The sequence below is a fragment of the Branchiostoma lanceolatum genome, chromosome 3, assembly GCF_035083965.1.
Source record: "Branchiostoma lanceolatum isolate klBraLanc5 chromosome 3, klBraLanc5.hap2, whole genome shotgun sequence".
Classification (NCBI taxonomy): Eukaryota; Metazoa; Chordata; class Leptocardii; order Amphioxiformes; family Branchiostomatidae; genus Branchiostoma; species Branchiostoma lanceolatum.
In genome coordinates, this window is record NC_089724.1 from 26,038,726 (window position 1) to 26,056,098 (window position 17,373).

Sequence of the window (17,373 nt, forward strand, 5' to 3'; positions counted from 1 at the left end):
TGCTGATGTCATAAAAAATAAGAGCTGGCAGCGGTGGGATTCGAACCCACGCCTCCGAAGAGACTGGTGCCTTAAACCAGCGCCTTAGACCGCTCGGCCACGCTACCGTCAAGATGATTCTTTTACGACATGCCTTCATCCACAGCACTATGTTGGAGTTTCAAACAAGACAAGAACTAAGTTTCAAATATCAGCGCCACCGTCCGATTCTAAGATCAAACAAGACTTTAATCGGACATGAGGCAGAAAAGCTGTCAATGTAAATAAAGTAGAAATCAATCACTTGATAAAGTTGTACACTTGTGGTCTTGTGCTGTGGAATTGGGGTGACCTGGGCTACTTTTTTGTCGTTTAACCCTATCTAGACCGGGCTTTTTTGAGACTTCTTGGACCGGGGGGGGGCTCTTTCGACCCCCCCGTCATAACTTCCGAACGGTAAGCTCTATCATCACCAAATTTGCAGGGAGTGATGATCACGTAAAGTTTTATAATTCCTGTAATTTTAGTGACGTTATGACGTAATATGACGTAATTATGACGTCATCGATGTGATTTTATTGGCTAAATAGGGAATTCCCATAATTTCTAAAATTATTAGACAAAATGGTGCGTATTATTGATTTAAAGGTAGGGCAAGACATTTGACGTCAGTTGTGACTTAGTTGACGTCAAAATGACGTCGGAGAATGACGTCATGTGTTGTTAGCGACCCCCTGGGATCCGCCATCTTGGATCGGCCATTTTGAAATTTTTAAAAGTACATTTTTTCCATGTATGATCCCAAATATCAATCAAAATAGACTAAAAACATTAATCTGAATGTTTCTGGTTAAGAAAATTCCAGGTTGTGACGAATTTAAAGGCGAAAAAGCCTGTTTATACCGAAAATAATGATTTTGTCCGCCATCTTGGATTTTGAGCGATGACGTCATCAAATTAGCATAATTTATGAATATTTAATCATGGCAGTTACATTAAATCACATGTGATGTTATACATATAGGAAACTAGTGTGGTTGAGCAAGAAAACATTGGAAACAACTATGTTTTTATCGAAATTAGTGAAATTTGCATAAAATGCCTCTTCAGAAACCCGTTGCCATGGCAACACGAAAAATGCTAAATTTATACTTTGATCATAATAATGTTGCCAACTAAATTTTAGGAAAAGTCACCAAGTTAGGTTGTCCTACAATACGTCGTTTGGCAGTTATACGATGTCAAAGTTGGCGCGGGCACTTTTAGCCCCCCCCCCCCCCCGGTCTAGATAGGGTTAAAGACGCAGCTAGTTTGATGCAACCAAGTGGTCTTACAATTACAGATCGGAAGTAAGTATCATTGGTTACAGAGAAACTGCATAGTACATTATATAGAATGTCCTCGGTACAATGTACTCTTATGATCTTATAATAGCTTAAGACACCGAAATATTATTATATTATCATCATCCGTCGGAAGTCTTTAAACATGAAGAGTTGCAGAAATCAATGTTACACCTGATATCGCACAATAGTATTATCAATATCTAAAGCAAGCTGTGTAACCAGATTCCGTGGTGTAGCGGTTATCACATCTGCCTAACACGCAGAAGGTCCCCGGTTCGATCCCGGGCGGAATCATCTTGTTTTGTAGTAGTGACGTGCAATAAGGGTAGTATGTTTTCGGGTGCGCATGCGCATGTGTTTGTGTGTCTGTCTGTGAACAGTATTACACGAGAACCCGTGGATGGATCCTTGCGATATGTTGGTTGGTGTTGGCGAAAGGAAGAGACTATTAGATTATGCCCTCCTAGTGGCTTTCTACGGTACTGCAGCGGAACTGCCGGTTTTTGTATCAGGTGTTCTGGACATGCTGCGGTGGTTATTTGTCAGGCAACCATGGGTTCGAAACTCTGGCATATTAAAGTAAGGGTTAAGCAAGAAGACAGCGTTTGTCCTGAGATTTCAACGTGCAGAGCGACACCCTAGCATTTGATAAAGAAAGTAAGGCCATGCTTGTCGTGCCAAACAACGAAATGCAAAACTATGAAACTTGTTGTACCTGCAAGGATCTGCTTGAGTTGAGCTTGGCTACTTTGCCAACGGTATTGCCGCCATCGGCACCGAACAGATCGTCTGACAAGACTTACAAGGGTATGACGAAGGTCTGGTTTAAAACCATTCAACACTCTTCGTCAACAACGCCGAACCGCGAAGAAGGGACACAGCGTATGTACAGGCTTTCAGTGAATACTACATTAGCATAAGATCAAGGAGGGCCTGCATGGCGGGTTCCGACAACGCTCTAAGCTAAATTCAGAGGGCCTGCTACGTATCTGTATCTGTATCTGTATCTATATAGCCGGTATAACCGCCATTAGGCGTAACACACCAGCTTCGCAGGCAGCAGCTGGTCATATTACACCGAACGGTCTCTTACACCTAGTCTTTACATATCTGACTGCAACCGTTCTTTAAAGCTACTTAGTGAAGAAGCTCCTACAGTACTTGATGACAACGAGTTCCATTCTACTATGGTTCTCGTGAAATACGAATTTTTGAACACATCAATCCTTGGCTGATAACTCTGGTACTTAAAAGCATGACTATTTCTAGTCCTCTTCTGAGCTGGCATTAGATACTTATCAGTCGGTACGTCCACAAGTTTATTAGTCATCTTGTACATCATGAAAAGTCTGGACATTGTTCTCCTGTCCTCAAGTGACATCCATTGCAGATCTGCTTTCATTTTTGTATTACAATGAATTCAGGAAGCCTCTCTGCGCTCTACGGTAAATTCGGAAGCTTCCCAATGCATTATGGAGGACTCAAAGTCAAACACCTAGCGGCTGTACATAAGCATCAACGTTAGTAACTTTTGAGGTTTGGAGGTGACAATTACATCGTCTTGAATGTTAAAAGTGACAATGATAATATCTGTTATATAGAACCAGTTTGTGATTATGCATATTGTGGGTAGCAGTAGACGGCACACATGCCATGCTTCATGGTAGTAAATGTTGTCAGCTTATGTATTTTATGAGCCATGTGATGGGACTTGACAGAAACACCCCCGAATCAATGACAGTCGGTCCTGAATATTGTTTACAACTTGTTTGTTGATCTTAGCTTGACCTATGTGCACATTCCCAACACTTTAGGTCACGTGAGTTGGCATAAGGGGGCAGGGTTTTCTTGTCAACTTCTTTTTTAATCGTAGGAAAGATTCAGAATCCCCACTTTCTAACGATGATACTCGAAGCATCTTAATGGCTGCATCGAACATTGATGATGATGAGATTTGTCTGTTCATAAGTTTAAATTTTGCCTTCACAAATAGTAGATACCTTCGTCCGTCACGCCATCCGCAAATATTGACATGACCTGTGACCTATAGCTAGCATTACTACATCATTGGCCGTTAAGTCATTGAGGTCTATAACGTTACATATCTATGTGTTAAATGGACCCTAAAGTTTCATCAACTTTGGGAAGATCAAGCTCATCCAGAAACTGTCATTTGTATTCATCTAGTTTAGAAAACGTCTCTTGATATTTTGAAGTTCACACCCGGTCAAAACACTGGCCAAGATCCACCAAAAGATGAAAAGCGATGATTAAGCTACGGTGTGAGATATTCAGTTGTATTCCCCCGGAAAAAGGACTGTTCACATTACGCCGTGAGTCACACAATACTTCCCTCTTGATCTTCTGATGATTTTTCAAATCTTACAGTTCAGGGGGGGGGGGGCGACTTCCTTTCCCATTATTGGTCAATGCACATGTGCACGGTGCAGTTAGGCCGTCTTGCCTGCCTTTCTACGGTGTTTGGGCGCGGTTTGATCACACCAAGTAATTTATGATATACGAATGTCTTTCAAATTAGATATCCTTGTCTACAAAATAAAATAACTACAGAGTATTTGATAATATGTTGACGAAATTTGCCGATAAACAGACTGTAATGGCAAGAAATGTAAAGCTTCAATCTTCCAAATAGTGCAGTGTCGTTGCCTTAAACAGTCAGACACTCCAACGAAATAGTCAAGATGAGTAGCGGTGGGTTATATTGAACAAAAACAGTTGTAAGCCACTAAAGATGCAAATAACACAAAGCAAAGATGCACAACGATCAGTACAGATATTTGTACTCCTTATCTCATGCTAAGTTATTTGCGTAGATTAGATAAAGCTTGGCAAATGTTGAAGATTGAGAAGACAGTTGATATCGGTCCAAAGTTCACCTTTGGATTGCGCACATGCTCTCAAGTTACGCTCTATGTTGAATTGAAGAGGTCGGGAAAGCTTTACGTAGAATTAAAACGGTTGATTACACTCTATGCAAAAGGGAATGCAGGCCCCCTTATAATACTCTTTTTGCAAGATGACTTCTTTTTTTACTGGGTCGTTTGTAGAGCAGGCCTACTGCACAAACGACCCAGTACAAAAGGAAGCCATCAGCAAATAGTGTATCATAAGCCAAACAAGAAAGCTTTTTAAAAAAAGCTGGCCACGCAACCATTTGATAAAAGTGAGGATCAAATGGTGGTTGCATGTGTAGTGACTTATATAGACTTCCTTACCCCGTACGTATACAGTACCTATGCATCAAATATTACATCCGTAGTATTTACCGTAAGTTAATACAACTTTCTGATTAATTATGCAAATGAGGTCCTCAACCTCATAGCCAGGCGTACTCACCTTTCTTAAAGGTACCTACACTTCAAAAATGAGATCCGTAGTATTTACTATAATGGAATTACACGTTTCTGCATATATCATGCATTAGCATAATTTATATACAGGTGTATTCACCTTTTCTAAAGGTACCTACAAATCAAATATGACATCTGTAGCATTTATCGCAAGGGAAATACAAGTTCCTGAATAAATCATGCAATAGAAAGAGAAGAAAAAGATGAAGACACGCCAGCAAAAACAATAGATCTCCTCCTTATATAAAAAGAAGGGAAAAAGGAAAAAAAGAGAAAAGGAAAAAGTTTTCCGTACCGGGGGCCTCCTGATCGCCATAGTACGAACTGATCACCATACTACTAACTTGAGCTAGTGAGACATCGCTTTTTCACTGGAATTTTAAAGATACTCAAAGTTCAAATCTCAGCACACCGTACCATTTTGTTGCTCACATTTAGTTCATTTTCTTAACAAATCAGTTCCTTTTTGTGTAATTTTTGGATGCCTTTAAAAAAAACTGTAAAACTCATTTCTGTTATTGCACCTTTTCAGCGATTACCCTCCTCGTGTGGGAGTAGGTATCTGGCAACTGACAAAAATCGCATTGATAAAGGCACCGCCGTCATTTACTATAACACAGAAGAAGCACGCGGTGCGGAATAAGGGGGTAACAATATTACAAGAAATGTGAAGTTTATCCTGTACATAGTAATATTAATTAGTCTTTAGATGTAATAAGATATGACGTTTTGATATTACTGTGATTATACTTAGGCCACAGCAAGTAAATTTTATGGATGACATCCTCCGCAGACTCCAAAATTAATGAGATAGTGCGAAAAAAACAAGGCGGGCAACAAAAAAAACAAGATTCCCATATTTTGAAATTTTGAGATCATAAATCTTGGTAAACAAGAATTGAGGCGACGAAATATGGTATCATGACCAACAGGTCTTTTATTCCTGTATTCAACTAATGAGGTTTCATATATACAAATGTAATATAAAACCTCCTTGATTCAACAATAAACATGTCCTTTACATAGATGTGTATACATCTCATTAGACTAACTACAACAAATGCAGAAAAGAGCTTGTTGTACCATCATCTGAAGCAACTGCACTGGGTATTCATATGCGATGAAACACCCTGTGTATACAGCTCAATTAACTAGAACCCCCCCCCCCCCATTATTTATATAATGTCCTTGCTAGAACAAATGCAGAAAACAGCTTGTTATTATACCATCATGGGCAGGAACCACACTGGGTATCCATATGCAACGAAACACTATAGACTGTCAACATTAAACTGTTCTTGAAGATGTGTATACAGCTTAATTAATTAGAACAAACGCAGAAAACAGCTTGTCATACCATCATGGGCAGGAACTACACTGGGTATTCATATAGACTCTCAACGTTTACGACAGATTTGCCCATTTTTAGCATGTTGACCACCGTCGGAGGGCAATGAAATTTCTTGTTTTTTATTTCGAAATCAGGCGAAAATTAATGAGCGTGCTGATGTTATCCATGAAAATTAATTCCTGTGGCCTTATGATAATTATGCTTTATCACCATGACATGTACAGTACTTGGCTTTTAAGAGCGTAAGCGTACAATAAAAACCTAGGTCTTTTATTCGTTCATTTTTATGAAAGATACCTGATATATATATCATTTTAGCATGTCGAGTATAGCAAGATTCCGTGGTGTAGCGGTTATAATTATCACATCTGCCTAACACACAGAAGTTCGATCCCGGGCGGAATCAATTTTAGGTCTGATATTAACCACCCTCCTCAGGAGGCCCGACTCGCTCGGTACTTTACCTCCCGCATCGGCCCTGCTATTCCAAGCCCTTATTCTGGCTTCTGGCGACGTCAACACCAAAACAGCTTTCAGCCAATCAGAGGCTTTGCACAAGCTCATCTTTTTCATCTTGTGTAAAACCGCAAAGGTCGCTGGGAAGATATCAACCAATCAGGTTACGTCTTACATCGCTACTTTGGGTTCAGAGCCAAATAAGGGCTGTTTGTGCCAAATAAGGCTGGATCATTAATTATTCATGAGCAACTGTCAGTAACGTCGCCAGAATACGGGCTTGGAATAGCAGGGGCGATACGGGAGGTAACATACCGAGCGAGTCAGGCCTGCTGAGGAGGGTGATATGAAGATGAGCGACAATCGCTGTTTAAGACAATAGGATTAGACAAGAAATGTACCAAAATGTCAAAGCAGGACACTTTTATATACCTGATGTCATGTACGAACGAACATATAATAGAAAAGATGTGTAGTCATGTTTCAAAATGTTTCAAAAAGAGAGAAGAAACTACTAGGTGACCAACATTAGTTTAGCAATAGTTCTCAGTTTGTCTATCTTTTAGTTTTTCAATGTTAGAATGTAGCTGCTTATCAATTCATGTTTTGTATTATGCTTCTTATAGACCACGTGTGGTCATATGTGCATTTAGCCCATCTGGGCAGGAATATGCAATAATAATAATAGTTTTTATTATTATTATTATTATTATTATTATCATTATCATTATCATTATCATTATCATTATCATTATCATTATCATTATCATTATCATTATCATTATCAGAAGGTCCCCGGTTCGATCCCGGGCGGAATCATTTTTACTTTGGTCTGATATCAATTGGCGTCAGTTCAAAAGAGCTAGCCACGCGAGACGGCACAGAGGTCGTAAGGATGGGGCATGTTGATTACTGCGGTCATATTTCCTGTCGTGGACGGTGCAGGGGCGCCCTCTGGCAGATGGAAGCTGAAACGCTGCATCAGGGAAACGAACAGCAGGAAAAGTTCCATCTTTGCCAGCTGTTCCCCCAGACATACGCGAGGACCTGTGGTTCAAAAATTATTGATAATTTAGCACCAACGAGTTGTACATAGCAATGTAGGGTTGTGGGTTCAATGTAGGATTGTGAATTGAATGCAGGACCGTGGATTGAACGTAAGATTATGAATTGAATGTAAGATTGTCAATTGAATGTAATGTTGTGAATTGATATCGAAAACAATGTTTTTTTAAAATCATTGATGAGCGTTTCCCTGTCAAGCGAACGTCCGTGTAAATTACATTTTTGTTACGTGCTTCTTCACATTGAATGCACCTTTCAATGGCACATAAGAGTACTGGAAGCTCCGTGCCTTCATCCATTTTCTCTACTGAGCTCACCAAACAGTAGGCAAGCAAACAATCAAATGAACAAACAGAAAGTTTTAGGTTAGCTTCAGAGAAAATTTTCGTCAGATATACAATTTCGATTAAACTCATACTTGTCCGAAAACAATTATAATACATGATTCTCGAATGCCGATGATTCAGATATAAGTTGTGCGTCTCACCTACAGAAAACGGGATGAGCGCCTCGTGCTTGACAAAGTTTCCGTCCTGATCCAGGAACCTGTTGGGGTTGAAGTTGTCCGGCTCCGGGAACAGCTGAGGGTTCATGTGCACGGACCACAGGTTCACCTACAAAACAGCACAGGTGTGTAAAAACTGATTGGCCGCAGTGCTATGGTGTTGTCCCACCATGCTATGACCATGTGAACAATCTTAACAGGATGTTAATTCCTCCAGACCCAATGGTTTTCTAATTTTGATAGTGACCCAAAGGCCAAAGGTGATAAAAATGATTTTGGATCAGATCGAAATGTTAAATTTGTATATAAACACGAAAAGTGATTCCGCCCGGGATCCTTCTGCGTGTTAGGCAGATGTGATAACCGCTACACCACGGAATCTGGTTGCACGACCTGCTGGAAAATTGAGATCACGAATATCCTCCTCTTTATTAAGACTTGCAAGCAATATGAAATGAAAGTCGCATATTTTCTTACAGTATTGTTAATCACTGTAGGGATTGCGCGTAAGCTCCCTTTTCTATATTTTCCTGGCATAGACTTTGACTTTGGCAAAGAAACAATATTTTAGAAATTCATATTTGTAATATCTAAGTACGTTAAATTGAGCATTACTGTCGATATCAAATATTCCACAAAGGATAATTGCCTGAAATTTCAACAAGATACCACTGACAATATCATCCATGTATTCTTTTCGGCTACCTGTATGAGCCAGAAGTACTATCATCCATTCAAATGGCACAATTTGACACAGATGTATGAAAACGCACTTACCAAGATAGTTGCGTCGTCTGGGATGGTATAACCGTTGAGAGTGGTGTCCCCGGAAGCTGAATGCGGGACGCTGAAGGGCAATATGGTGTTGATGCGCTGCACTTCCGCTAGGGTCGCTGTTGTGTAGGGCATCTTGTCCCGGAGGGCGTAGGACGGAACAGCCTGTCCCAGGACGGAATCGATCTCTTCGTGCACCTGTTGTCAGTAAGGGCATAGAGACTAAAACAGAGTCTGTGGATTACTCTGTAACAGTGCCAGCGATGACTCTGCACGTGGCAGTGGGATGACTCTGGAACTGTGCAACCTAACTGTGCAAGTTAGTGCAAGTCAAACGACTCTGTAACAGTGTAAGACTCCCCCTTAACGCTTTAACTCCCCCCCAGGGTTGCTTACACCCCCTAAACGCTTTACCCCAACTTAGGGGTGTTGTTTAGTACGTGAAAAAGAACACTGTAACAGTGCAAGAAAAAGGACTCTGTAGCAGTGCGAAAGAAAAGACGCTGTAATTTTGTGTATTTGAAATCCATTTGATGAGACTTGGTGCATCTCGTATTATGGTAAAAGAAAAAATGTCAAAAATAGACATTTGGATATAGCAGGATGTTTCTCTGCATGCAGAAAAATAGGCTCCCCTCAAACGTGTTGTAAAAAAACAACTTGCCTTTTCCTGGACATCTGGATACAGCAGCATGTACAGTAGGGCCCAGTCCAGGGTGGTGGAGGTGGTCTCCGTACCAGCCAGAAACAGGTCCAATTGTACCTATAGACGATTAGATTATACAGTGGTTATATATTTTTCCACCATCTTTCTAATGATAACGGTAAATTAAGATTTTACAAACATGTAATGGAAAGTTATTTATGCCATAATTAATTTGACAAGCGGTCCAGTATCTGTAAGATAAGAATCCGATGTGTGCCCACCCACTAGAGATAGAAAAGGGACGTTATAAAAAGCTGTCAGTTCAGGAGCACCCTCATTAAATCAGGACCCATATCGCTCCACGTTACATCGCTCGCGAAAGGGGCCCTGATAAAAAGCACCACCAGACATGGTTATGGCGACGGGTCTGCTTCCCCTCATCGGAAGCAAACGCGCAAAGAACGCTGGTAAGCTATCAACCAATCGGGTTACGTGTTACATCGTTGCTTTGCTTACCCAAAACAAATTGTAGCCGATAGTTTTGCTTCAGCTGTGGAAGACTTGTTTGGATTAGAACGGCTTCGTCAGCATCAGCAGTCCACCCTACAGACAGTGCTTGATGGCAGGGACGTATTTCTAAGTGTAAGGACAGGCTGAGGGAAGAGCCTCTGTTATATGGGCTTCCCAGCGGCAGCGAAAGCCGAGCAAGCCCACCAACCTTGTCCGCGACTTCTGTCTGGAGATGAGTTCGTCAGTCCACTCATTGCCAAATAAGGTCAGCTCATTAATTATTCATAACCACGTTCCATAACCATGTCTGGTGGCGCTTTTTATCAGGGCCCCCTTTCGCGAAACTCCCCCCCCCCCACCCCCCCCCCCCACCAGTAATGTAGTACGTAGAAATATTAGTTAGACATAGAATAGACACTTGTTACCATTGTAACCCTTTCTACTGTTTGTACCCTTGCAATTAGCCTACGAGCATGAATTTGCAGATAAAGATTATCTATATTAGCCGTCTTGTGCATACAGTATTGCGGTTGTAATCCTGTTTACAACCTCTGATAAGGGTGAACAATGTTAATCGCTATGCCACACTCTTGCTCAGGCCCAAACATTTCCCTGCGAAACATGTACATAATAGTAACTGGAGTTCCACGAACACATTATCTTCGCCAAATAATCAAGGCTTATTATGGAGAGTGATTAATATTTACATGCTTATCACCCCCTGCAAATTTGATCATACACCATACCGTTTGGAAGTTATGATGGGGGGCGGTGAGTCCAGTCTAGATAGGGTTAAAAAATCATTTGTGTACAGGACTGCAGTATATGTTTCTAGTGTGCTGATATACGGTAAAACTGGTCATGAAAAAATATAGAAAGTGATGATGAAATGGTACAGTCAATATATATGAATAGAATAAATCTTTATTCTATATCATCCACATTTTGAAAGACATAGTACATGTGACTTTTCTATACCTAGCAGTGGTGCAGTTTTGGTGCAGTGCACTCTCCAAGCAGAGGAGTGGGTCCGGCTGGTTTTTGACGTGTTTTTAAGTGTTTTTGTCAGGCTTTCTATTTTGTCCCCTTTTCGTTATGCCGCCAACCGTGTGTTGGACAAAAATGCATAAACTGAACACGTTAAAAACCTACTGGACCCACACCCCTGCTTGGAGTGTAGTGAGTGTCCCATCTGTTTATTTATATGCCCCATCTGTTTATTTATACTTTTAGGCAAGGGCTGAGATGTTTTCAAGAACACTGTCACATGTACAATTATGAGTTGTAGTGGATTTACAAACTTTCCTTACTAGTTATGTAAATAAGCTCCTGATTTGCATGATAAGTCATTGATTATGTAAAGCACCATCTGAGCTCTCTCCATACCAAACATCACGACGATCTGTCGACACCTTCTCAAGTTATTCATGTCCGAAGGTCAAAACTGATATCAGGTACGTTAAGTTTACGTTAAGTTTATTTTTGTACCGTTACTCCTGCCCCTCCGTTTCACTCCGACCTTGTCGAAAAGCGGCCATATCATGGCCGAACAAGCACTCGAAGCCGTCACGGCCTCCATTAGAACACGCATGTTACACCTGTTCGCGGCGGTTGTACAGACAGAACCTCGCGGCTGTGTTAACAGATCGTTGGGTTATAAAGGTCACGAGGGGAAAGAGCGATGACCCTTACCACTTGGTTCTTCCCAAATCTTGTCAGTGATTTGGTTGTAAAACAAAATTTCTAGTATACAAGCTGAGATGCGTCGATGAAGATTAGACATCCAGGTAATAAGATACGCCAAAAAGCAATTACTCAAACAACTGGATATGATTTTGGAAACGGTCAGACGTTTCAAGTAGCATCCACTACTTTTCGTCAGTGACTGTGAGCAAGATCAGTTGAACAGCAGGTTTATAACCACGAACTATGAATTGATATGCAAATAAGGAGAAGACAAATTTTTAGATAGTCCAATAGAAAGCAAATTAGACAACTCAAGACAAGGTTGAAGTAAAGGGAACAATAGCTCCTATGTTTTAATATAGGAGCTAAAGCTGGTTTGCCCTCAAGGCTATGTCCCAAGTGCCAGACAGTTCCACCCTTAGCCCTCCTTTCCTGTTGAGGGTTGGATTGTATATCCTCTCATATATTGCCTCCCTTACTCCACGTTCGAACCAGCGGGGTTCGCGGTCAAGGATATCAGTGGATTCGAGATTGAACGAGTGCCCCTGGTTGTGTTTTAGGTGGTGGAAAATGGCCGAGGAGTAGCGGTTAGCGCAATGTTCTTTGTACCTTTCATTAAGTGATCGGCTGGTCTCTCCGATATAAGTGTTGTTGCAGTTGGGTTCTTCACATTTGAGTCTGTAGATGACATCGGCCTTGCTGCCTTTGCGGGGTCGGTCTTTAGGATGTACAAGTCTTTGTCTGAGAGTTGATTGAGGTTTGAAGTTGGTGGCAATGTTGAAGTTTTGGAAGATCCGTCGGAGTTTTTCGGACACTCCTTGTACATACGGAATAGTGATGTTGGCCTTGTTTCTGTTGGTCAACGGTGTACACTTAGGCGTTTTCTTGGACTGGTCAGACGGTTTGAGGGCAAACCAGCTTTAGCTCCTATATTAAAACATAGGAGCTATTGTTCCCTTTACTTCAACCTTGTCTTGAGTTGTCTAATTTGCTTTCTATTGGACTATCTAAAAATTTGTCTTCCCCTTATTTGCATATCAATTCATAGTTCGTGGTTATAAACCTGCTGTTCAACTGATCTTGCTCACAGTCACTGACGAAAAGTAGTGGATGCTACTTGAAACGTCTGACCGTTTCCAAAATCATATCCAGTTGTTTGAGTAATTGCTTTTTGGCGTAAGCTGAGATGCGATTGGTAGTCCGTGCGAAGCTGATTGCTTTTGGACCAATCACGACCGACAAGACAATGTATCTGATGTTTGCAAGGGGCCATAGCAATGGATAACCAAGCTGGGTACACAATGAGCTGCTCGTCCTGGGTGGAGTTATCACGGGTCTTCGGCCGCTTGCATGACCGAGAGGTTAGACCCGTCTTGGTGTAACCTGTGGGCATTCGATATTCACTAGCTTCCATAGTAGGCTCTATGAGCCTTTTTTGGCTTATTATACACTTTTTGCTGATGACGCAGTAAAAAAAATGAAGTCATCTTGCAAAAAGAGTATTATAAGGGGGCCTGCATTCCCTTTTGCATAGAGTGTAATCAACCGTTTTAATTCTACGTAAAGCTTTCCCGACCTCTTCAATTCAACATAGAGCGTAACTTGAGAGCATGTGCGCAATCCAAAGGTGAACTTTGGACCGATATCAACTGTCTTCTCAATCTTCAACATTTGCCAAGCTTTATCTAATCTACGCAAATAACTTAGCATGAGATAAGGAGTACAAATATCTGTACTGATCGTTGTGCATCTTTACTTTGTGTTATTTGCATCTTTAGTGGCTTACACCTGTTTTTGTTCAATATTACCCACCGCTACTCATCTTGACTATTTCGTTGGAGTGTCTGACTGTTTAAGGCAACGTCACTGCACTAGCGCACTATTTGGAAAATTGAAGCTTTACATTTCTTGCCATTATAGTCTGTTTATCGGCAAATTTCATCAGCATATTATCAAATACTCTGTAGTAATTTTATTTTGTATACAAGGATATCTAATTTGAAAGACATTCGTATATCATAAATTACTTGGTGTGATCAAACCGCGCCAAAACACCGTACAGAGGCGGGCAAGACAACCTAACTGCTTCGTGCACATGTGCATTCACCAATGGGAAAGGAAGTCCTCCCCCCCTAACTGTAAGATTTTTCAAAAATCATCAGAAGAGGAAATTATCGTGTGACTCGCGGCGTAATGCGTACAGCACTTTTTTTCAAGGGGGAATGCAACTGAATTACATTTCGATATCTTTTGGCGGATTTTGGCCAGTGTTTTGACCGGATGTGAGCTGCAAAATATCAAGAGACGTTTTCTAAACTAGATGAATACAAATGACAATTTCTGCATGAGCTTGATCTTCCCAAAGTTGATAAAACTTTAGGCTCCATCTAACACATAGATATGTAACGTTATAGACCTCAATGACTTAACGGCCGACGATGTAGTAATGCTAGCTATACATGTAGGTCACAGGTCATGTCAATATTTGCGGATGGCGTGACAGACTAACGTATCTATTTGTGAAGAGGCATTTTGGCCACTTAAAAATTTTAACTTATAAACAGACAAATCTCATTATCATCAATGCAGCCATTAAGATGTTTCAAGTATCATCGGTAGAAAGTGGAGATTCTGAATCTTTCCAACGATTGATGCGGTGTTGTGTTTATGGTACATATAATACATACATAGTTCTTTCCTTTGTGTGTGTGTGCGTGTGTATTTGTGCGTGAGTGTGTATCTAATAGATATATATTATATGTACCATAAACATCTCAACACAACACCACATGAATTTACTCTTTATCATCAGGATTTATTGCTGTTCTGTGTGCTCAATGTCATCTTTATTACATACTTCGTCATCAGTTACATATCTAACGTTCACTCGCCTCATCTTTGGCGTGTCCAGAGGCTGTCATCTACAAAATCGGGTAGGTGTTGCCCTAGTTAACTATTACATTTTCAGACTAATTTGCATTGAAACTCCACTTCTACTGTCGCCTACGTTACTTAGTCCAGTAAATTTCGAAATTAGATATACAGAAAAGGGATTATACGCATCTCATTGTTAATAGGTCATATCATCAACTACGAAAAATGCGAGCCGTAGCGAAGCCGCATTGCACTGTACCTACTTGAAAAAGCATAATGCTTCACGTGCACCTCAATGGACACCCTGGCCCATCGGATCGCATTGAAACTCAGATTAGAATCAGCCATGGCCCGACAAATCGCTTTCTAACTTGCATTAACGACTAAATCTCTTTGTTTTGTCATATTTAGTCGTTAATGCAACTTAGAAAACGATTTGTCGGGTCATGGCTGATCCGAATTTGAGTTTCAATGCGATCGATGGAGGCCGACTACTTTACTCTACCAGTATCACCTAGCATTATTTGCATAATCCCAGATGCATCTAGGTGTTTACTGAGACTTCGGCCTGCCACCGCTTTTACAGCAAATCTTCCTAACGATGAACGAACAGCTGCACCACACGGTACCCAGGACAGCTAAACAGACAGCCAACAGGAACACAGCCACGTCCAGCAGGTAGTACTGGTACCAAGGCAGCTCCACGGCGCGTGCGCGGAGATGGGGCAGTCGGCCATGTTTGATGACGTGTTCTATCCACCAGACGGCCCGCTCCATGGGTGACTGGGGCTGGTCACGGTGCAGGCGGGACAGGAGGGCTGCGGTCTCCTGGTAGCTGTGAAGTAGGAAATATACTTGTACTCAAGGACATTATATAATATCCTTGTTGTACTATAATCTAGATAGGATGGAAGATGAACACCATTTTGTAGTAGAATGTAGATTATACGACAAAGAGAGAACTGAGATTTATAGACTGATGCAACCTATGTCCCCTACTTCATACACCTAAGGAATAGAGACAAATTTATGTTTTTGATGAGTCTAGACATACCAGTGACCATGCATGAACCACATTTCCTCATACATTTCCCATAACGAAGAAACGAGAAGTCGAATCAATGTAGTGTATAATTCTTGTAATAATCTGACAATGTATTGATTGATGTATCTGTGTACTATTCTTTCGTTGTGACCTGTACTGTACTTAACCCAGTGGGTATATATATGTAAATTAAAGATCTTTATTCATTCTTTCATTCATTCATTCATTCGTTCATTCAAATAAAACGTAGAAAAATGTTATCGAGAAAGAATGTTTGCCTGCGTTCATCTCACATATATAAAAACGTACTTCACAAAATTGTAAGGATAATTTTGCTGTTTCAAATATGTATATCAATATACATGCACAGTATATCATATGTATGATCATGTTTAGCTTGTTCAATGTCCATGGTTTGTCTAAGTTTGATTAAAGTTTTCCAAATCATGTACAACTAAGTAACATCAGTAGTACCTATTGTTTGTGGCAACGTGAAGAATGGCCTGGTACAACTGTTCGGCGGTGACCGTGTTGAAGTTTAACTTCACCCCCAGTCCCCTGGCCACCACCCGGGCGGCGTTACCGTGCTGATCCCCGAACAGTGGCAGACAGACCATGGGCACGCCGTGGTGCAGGGCCTCGTACATTCCGTTCGCCCCAGCGTGAGTGATGAAGGCTCGGGTCTTTGGGTGGGCTGCAACAAACACAGTAAGAAGCATAAATATTTCTCAAAGTACCTGCAAAATGCAGTACATAGAATAGATTACAAAACCTGAGTGAACGAAAAATCGAAGATACCAAAGCCCTAGTCATATCATGCACTATAACAGTTGATGCTATCCAAGTCCCAAGCCGCGGGTGACTTCGGGCAGATCGGCTGTCTATGGACTATACCATACTACATGTATCAACAAGGAGGTGTCAGCCTCTAACGCTGCAGCGCACAACAATACTGCTAGGGGGCCCGGAATCGTCAGGTTCCTTCGGAACCTCAATAACTACCAACATACCAAATTCATACCAACCCACTGTACAAAAATTCATATTCCTAATGCGACTAGACAAACCTCCCATTGAAAAACACGTCTGTTCTTTTATATCTACTATAACCGTAAAGCGAGGAGAAGTAGAATTTATCTAATGATAGCCATATTCTTTTGTATATGTAAACTGTACTTGTTATTTTATTTTGTTTTGTTGCGACCTGTACTTAGCCAAGTGTGGCAGAAATGTGCAATAAAGGTCTTCATTCATTCATTCATTCATTCATTCAAGTTACAGGTGTGAACACACAACCAGAGCCAACAACAACACCTCTCGTCGGAGCTAAAGCTCCTTCCCTGAGGTAAAGGTAACGTTACATGCAGACTCAGGCCAATGAATGCGTGTTTGAGATAGTGATTTTAAAGTGACCCAAGTATATCCTATGTCACTGCTGTGATTCCCATTATTGCGTCAACATTTAACAGTTTTGTTAGTCTTATAAAGATAGTGTTACCCAGTAGGTCGTTCTGAGGCAGCCAGTCCAGTAGTTTGGTGTTGTTGCCCAGACCGGTCGGCTTCTCTCCCACGTACCGCCACACCACCTTCTGTCGGAGTCGGACGAAGGCTGCCGCGAAGACTTCTCGCCTCTCCACCGACATCGTCTTGGTCATCGACCCGAAACTGACCACAATCACTCCATCGTCTCCAGCGCTCTGGACAAACGCTTCCATGTCCTGTGGAAAGGTGAGTCACACATCATAGATCAATCGACATCCACCAA

At 41.2% G+C, this 17,373-nt stretch overlaps 2 protein-coding genes and 2 non-coding genes across 4 annotated transcripts; 1 reads left to right on the forward strand and 3 right to left on the reverse strand.

Annotated features, from left to right (window-relative positions):
- Window positions 1–25: 25 nt before the first annotated feature.
- Window positions 26–107, reverse strand: Trnal-aag (transfer RNA leucine (anticodon AAG)). Its single transcript has one exon. It is a non-coding gene; the product is annotated as a tRNA-Leu (tRNA).
- A 1,439-nt stretch (window positions 108–1,546) lies between these two features.
- On the forward strand, window positions 1,547–1,619 carry Trnav-aac (transfer RNA valine (anticodon AAC)). Its single transcript has one exon. It is a non-coding gene; the product is annotated as a tRNA-Val (tRNA).
- A 3,989-nt stretch (window positions 1,620–5,608) lies between these two features.
- Window positions 5,609–9,145, reverse strand: LOC136431229 (cytochrome P450 2U1-like). The gene is made up of 3 exons (XM_066422543.1): window positions 8,851–9,145; window positions 8,056–8,182; window positions 5,609–7,550 (listed from the first exon to the last, which is right to left on the reverse strand). The coding sequence occupies exons 1-3, from the start codon at window positions 8,980–8,982 to the stop codon at window positions 7,366–7,368; spliced, it is 444 nt and encodes a 147-aa protein (XP_066278640.1). The 5' UTR covers window positions 8,983–9,145; the 3' UTR covers window positions 5,609–7,365.
- A 5,316-nt stretch (window positions 9,146–14,461) lies between these two features.
- Window positions 14,462–17,331, reverse strand: LOC136431230 (UDP-glucuronosyltransferase 2C1-like). The gene is made up of 3 exons (XM_066422544.1): window positions 17,107–17,331; window positions 16,083–16,302; window positions 14,462–15,398 (listed from the first exon to the last, which is right to left on the reverse strand). The coding sequence occupies exons 1-3, from the start codon at window positions 17,321–17,323 to the stop codon at window positions 15,116–15,118; spliced, it is 720 nt and encodes a 239-aa protein (XP_066278641.1). The 5' UTR covers window positions 17,324–17,331; the 3' UTR covers window positions 14,462–15,115.
- Window positions 17,332–17,373: the final 42 nt, after the last annotated feature.

Coding starts and splice junctions, on each gene's coding strand:
- LOC136431229 (XM_066422543.1), bottom strand. CDS start 8,982: ATGCCCTACACAACAGCGACCCTAGCGGAAGTGCAGCGCATCAACACC. Junction 8,183..8,850: donor CAGACGACGCAACTATCTTG/GTAAGTGCGTTT, acceptor GCTGTTTTGTAG/GTGAACCTGTGGTCCGTGCA. Junction 7,551..8,055: donor GCTCATCCCGTTTTCTGTAG/GTGAGACGCACA, acceptor TTTGAACCACAG/GTCCTCGCGTATGTCTGGGG.
- LOC136431230 (XM_066422544.1), bottom strand. CDS start 17,323: ATGGAAGCGTTTGTCCAGAGCGCTGGAGACGATGGAGTGATTGTGGTC. Junction 16,303..17,106: donor GCCTCAGAACGACCTACTGG/GTAACACTATCT, acceptor TGTTTGTTGCAG/CCCACCCAAAGACCCGAGCC. Junction 15,399..16,082: donor CACGTTGCCACAAACAATAG/GTACTACTGATG, acceptor CCTACTTCACAG/CTACCAGGAGACCGCAGCCC.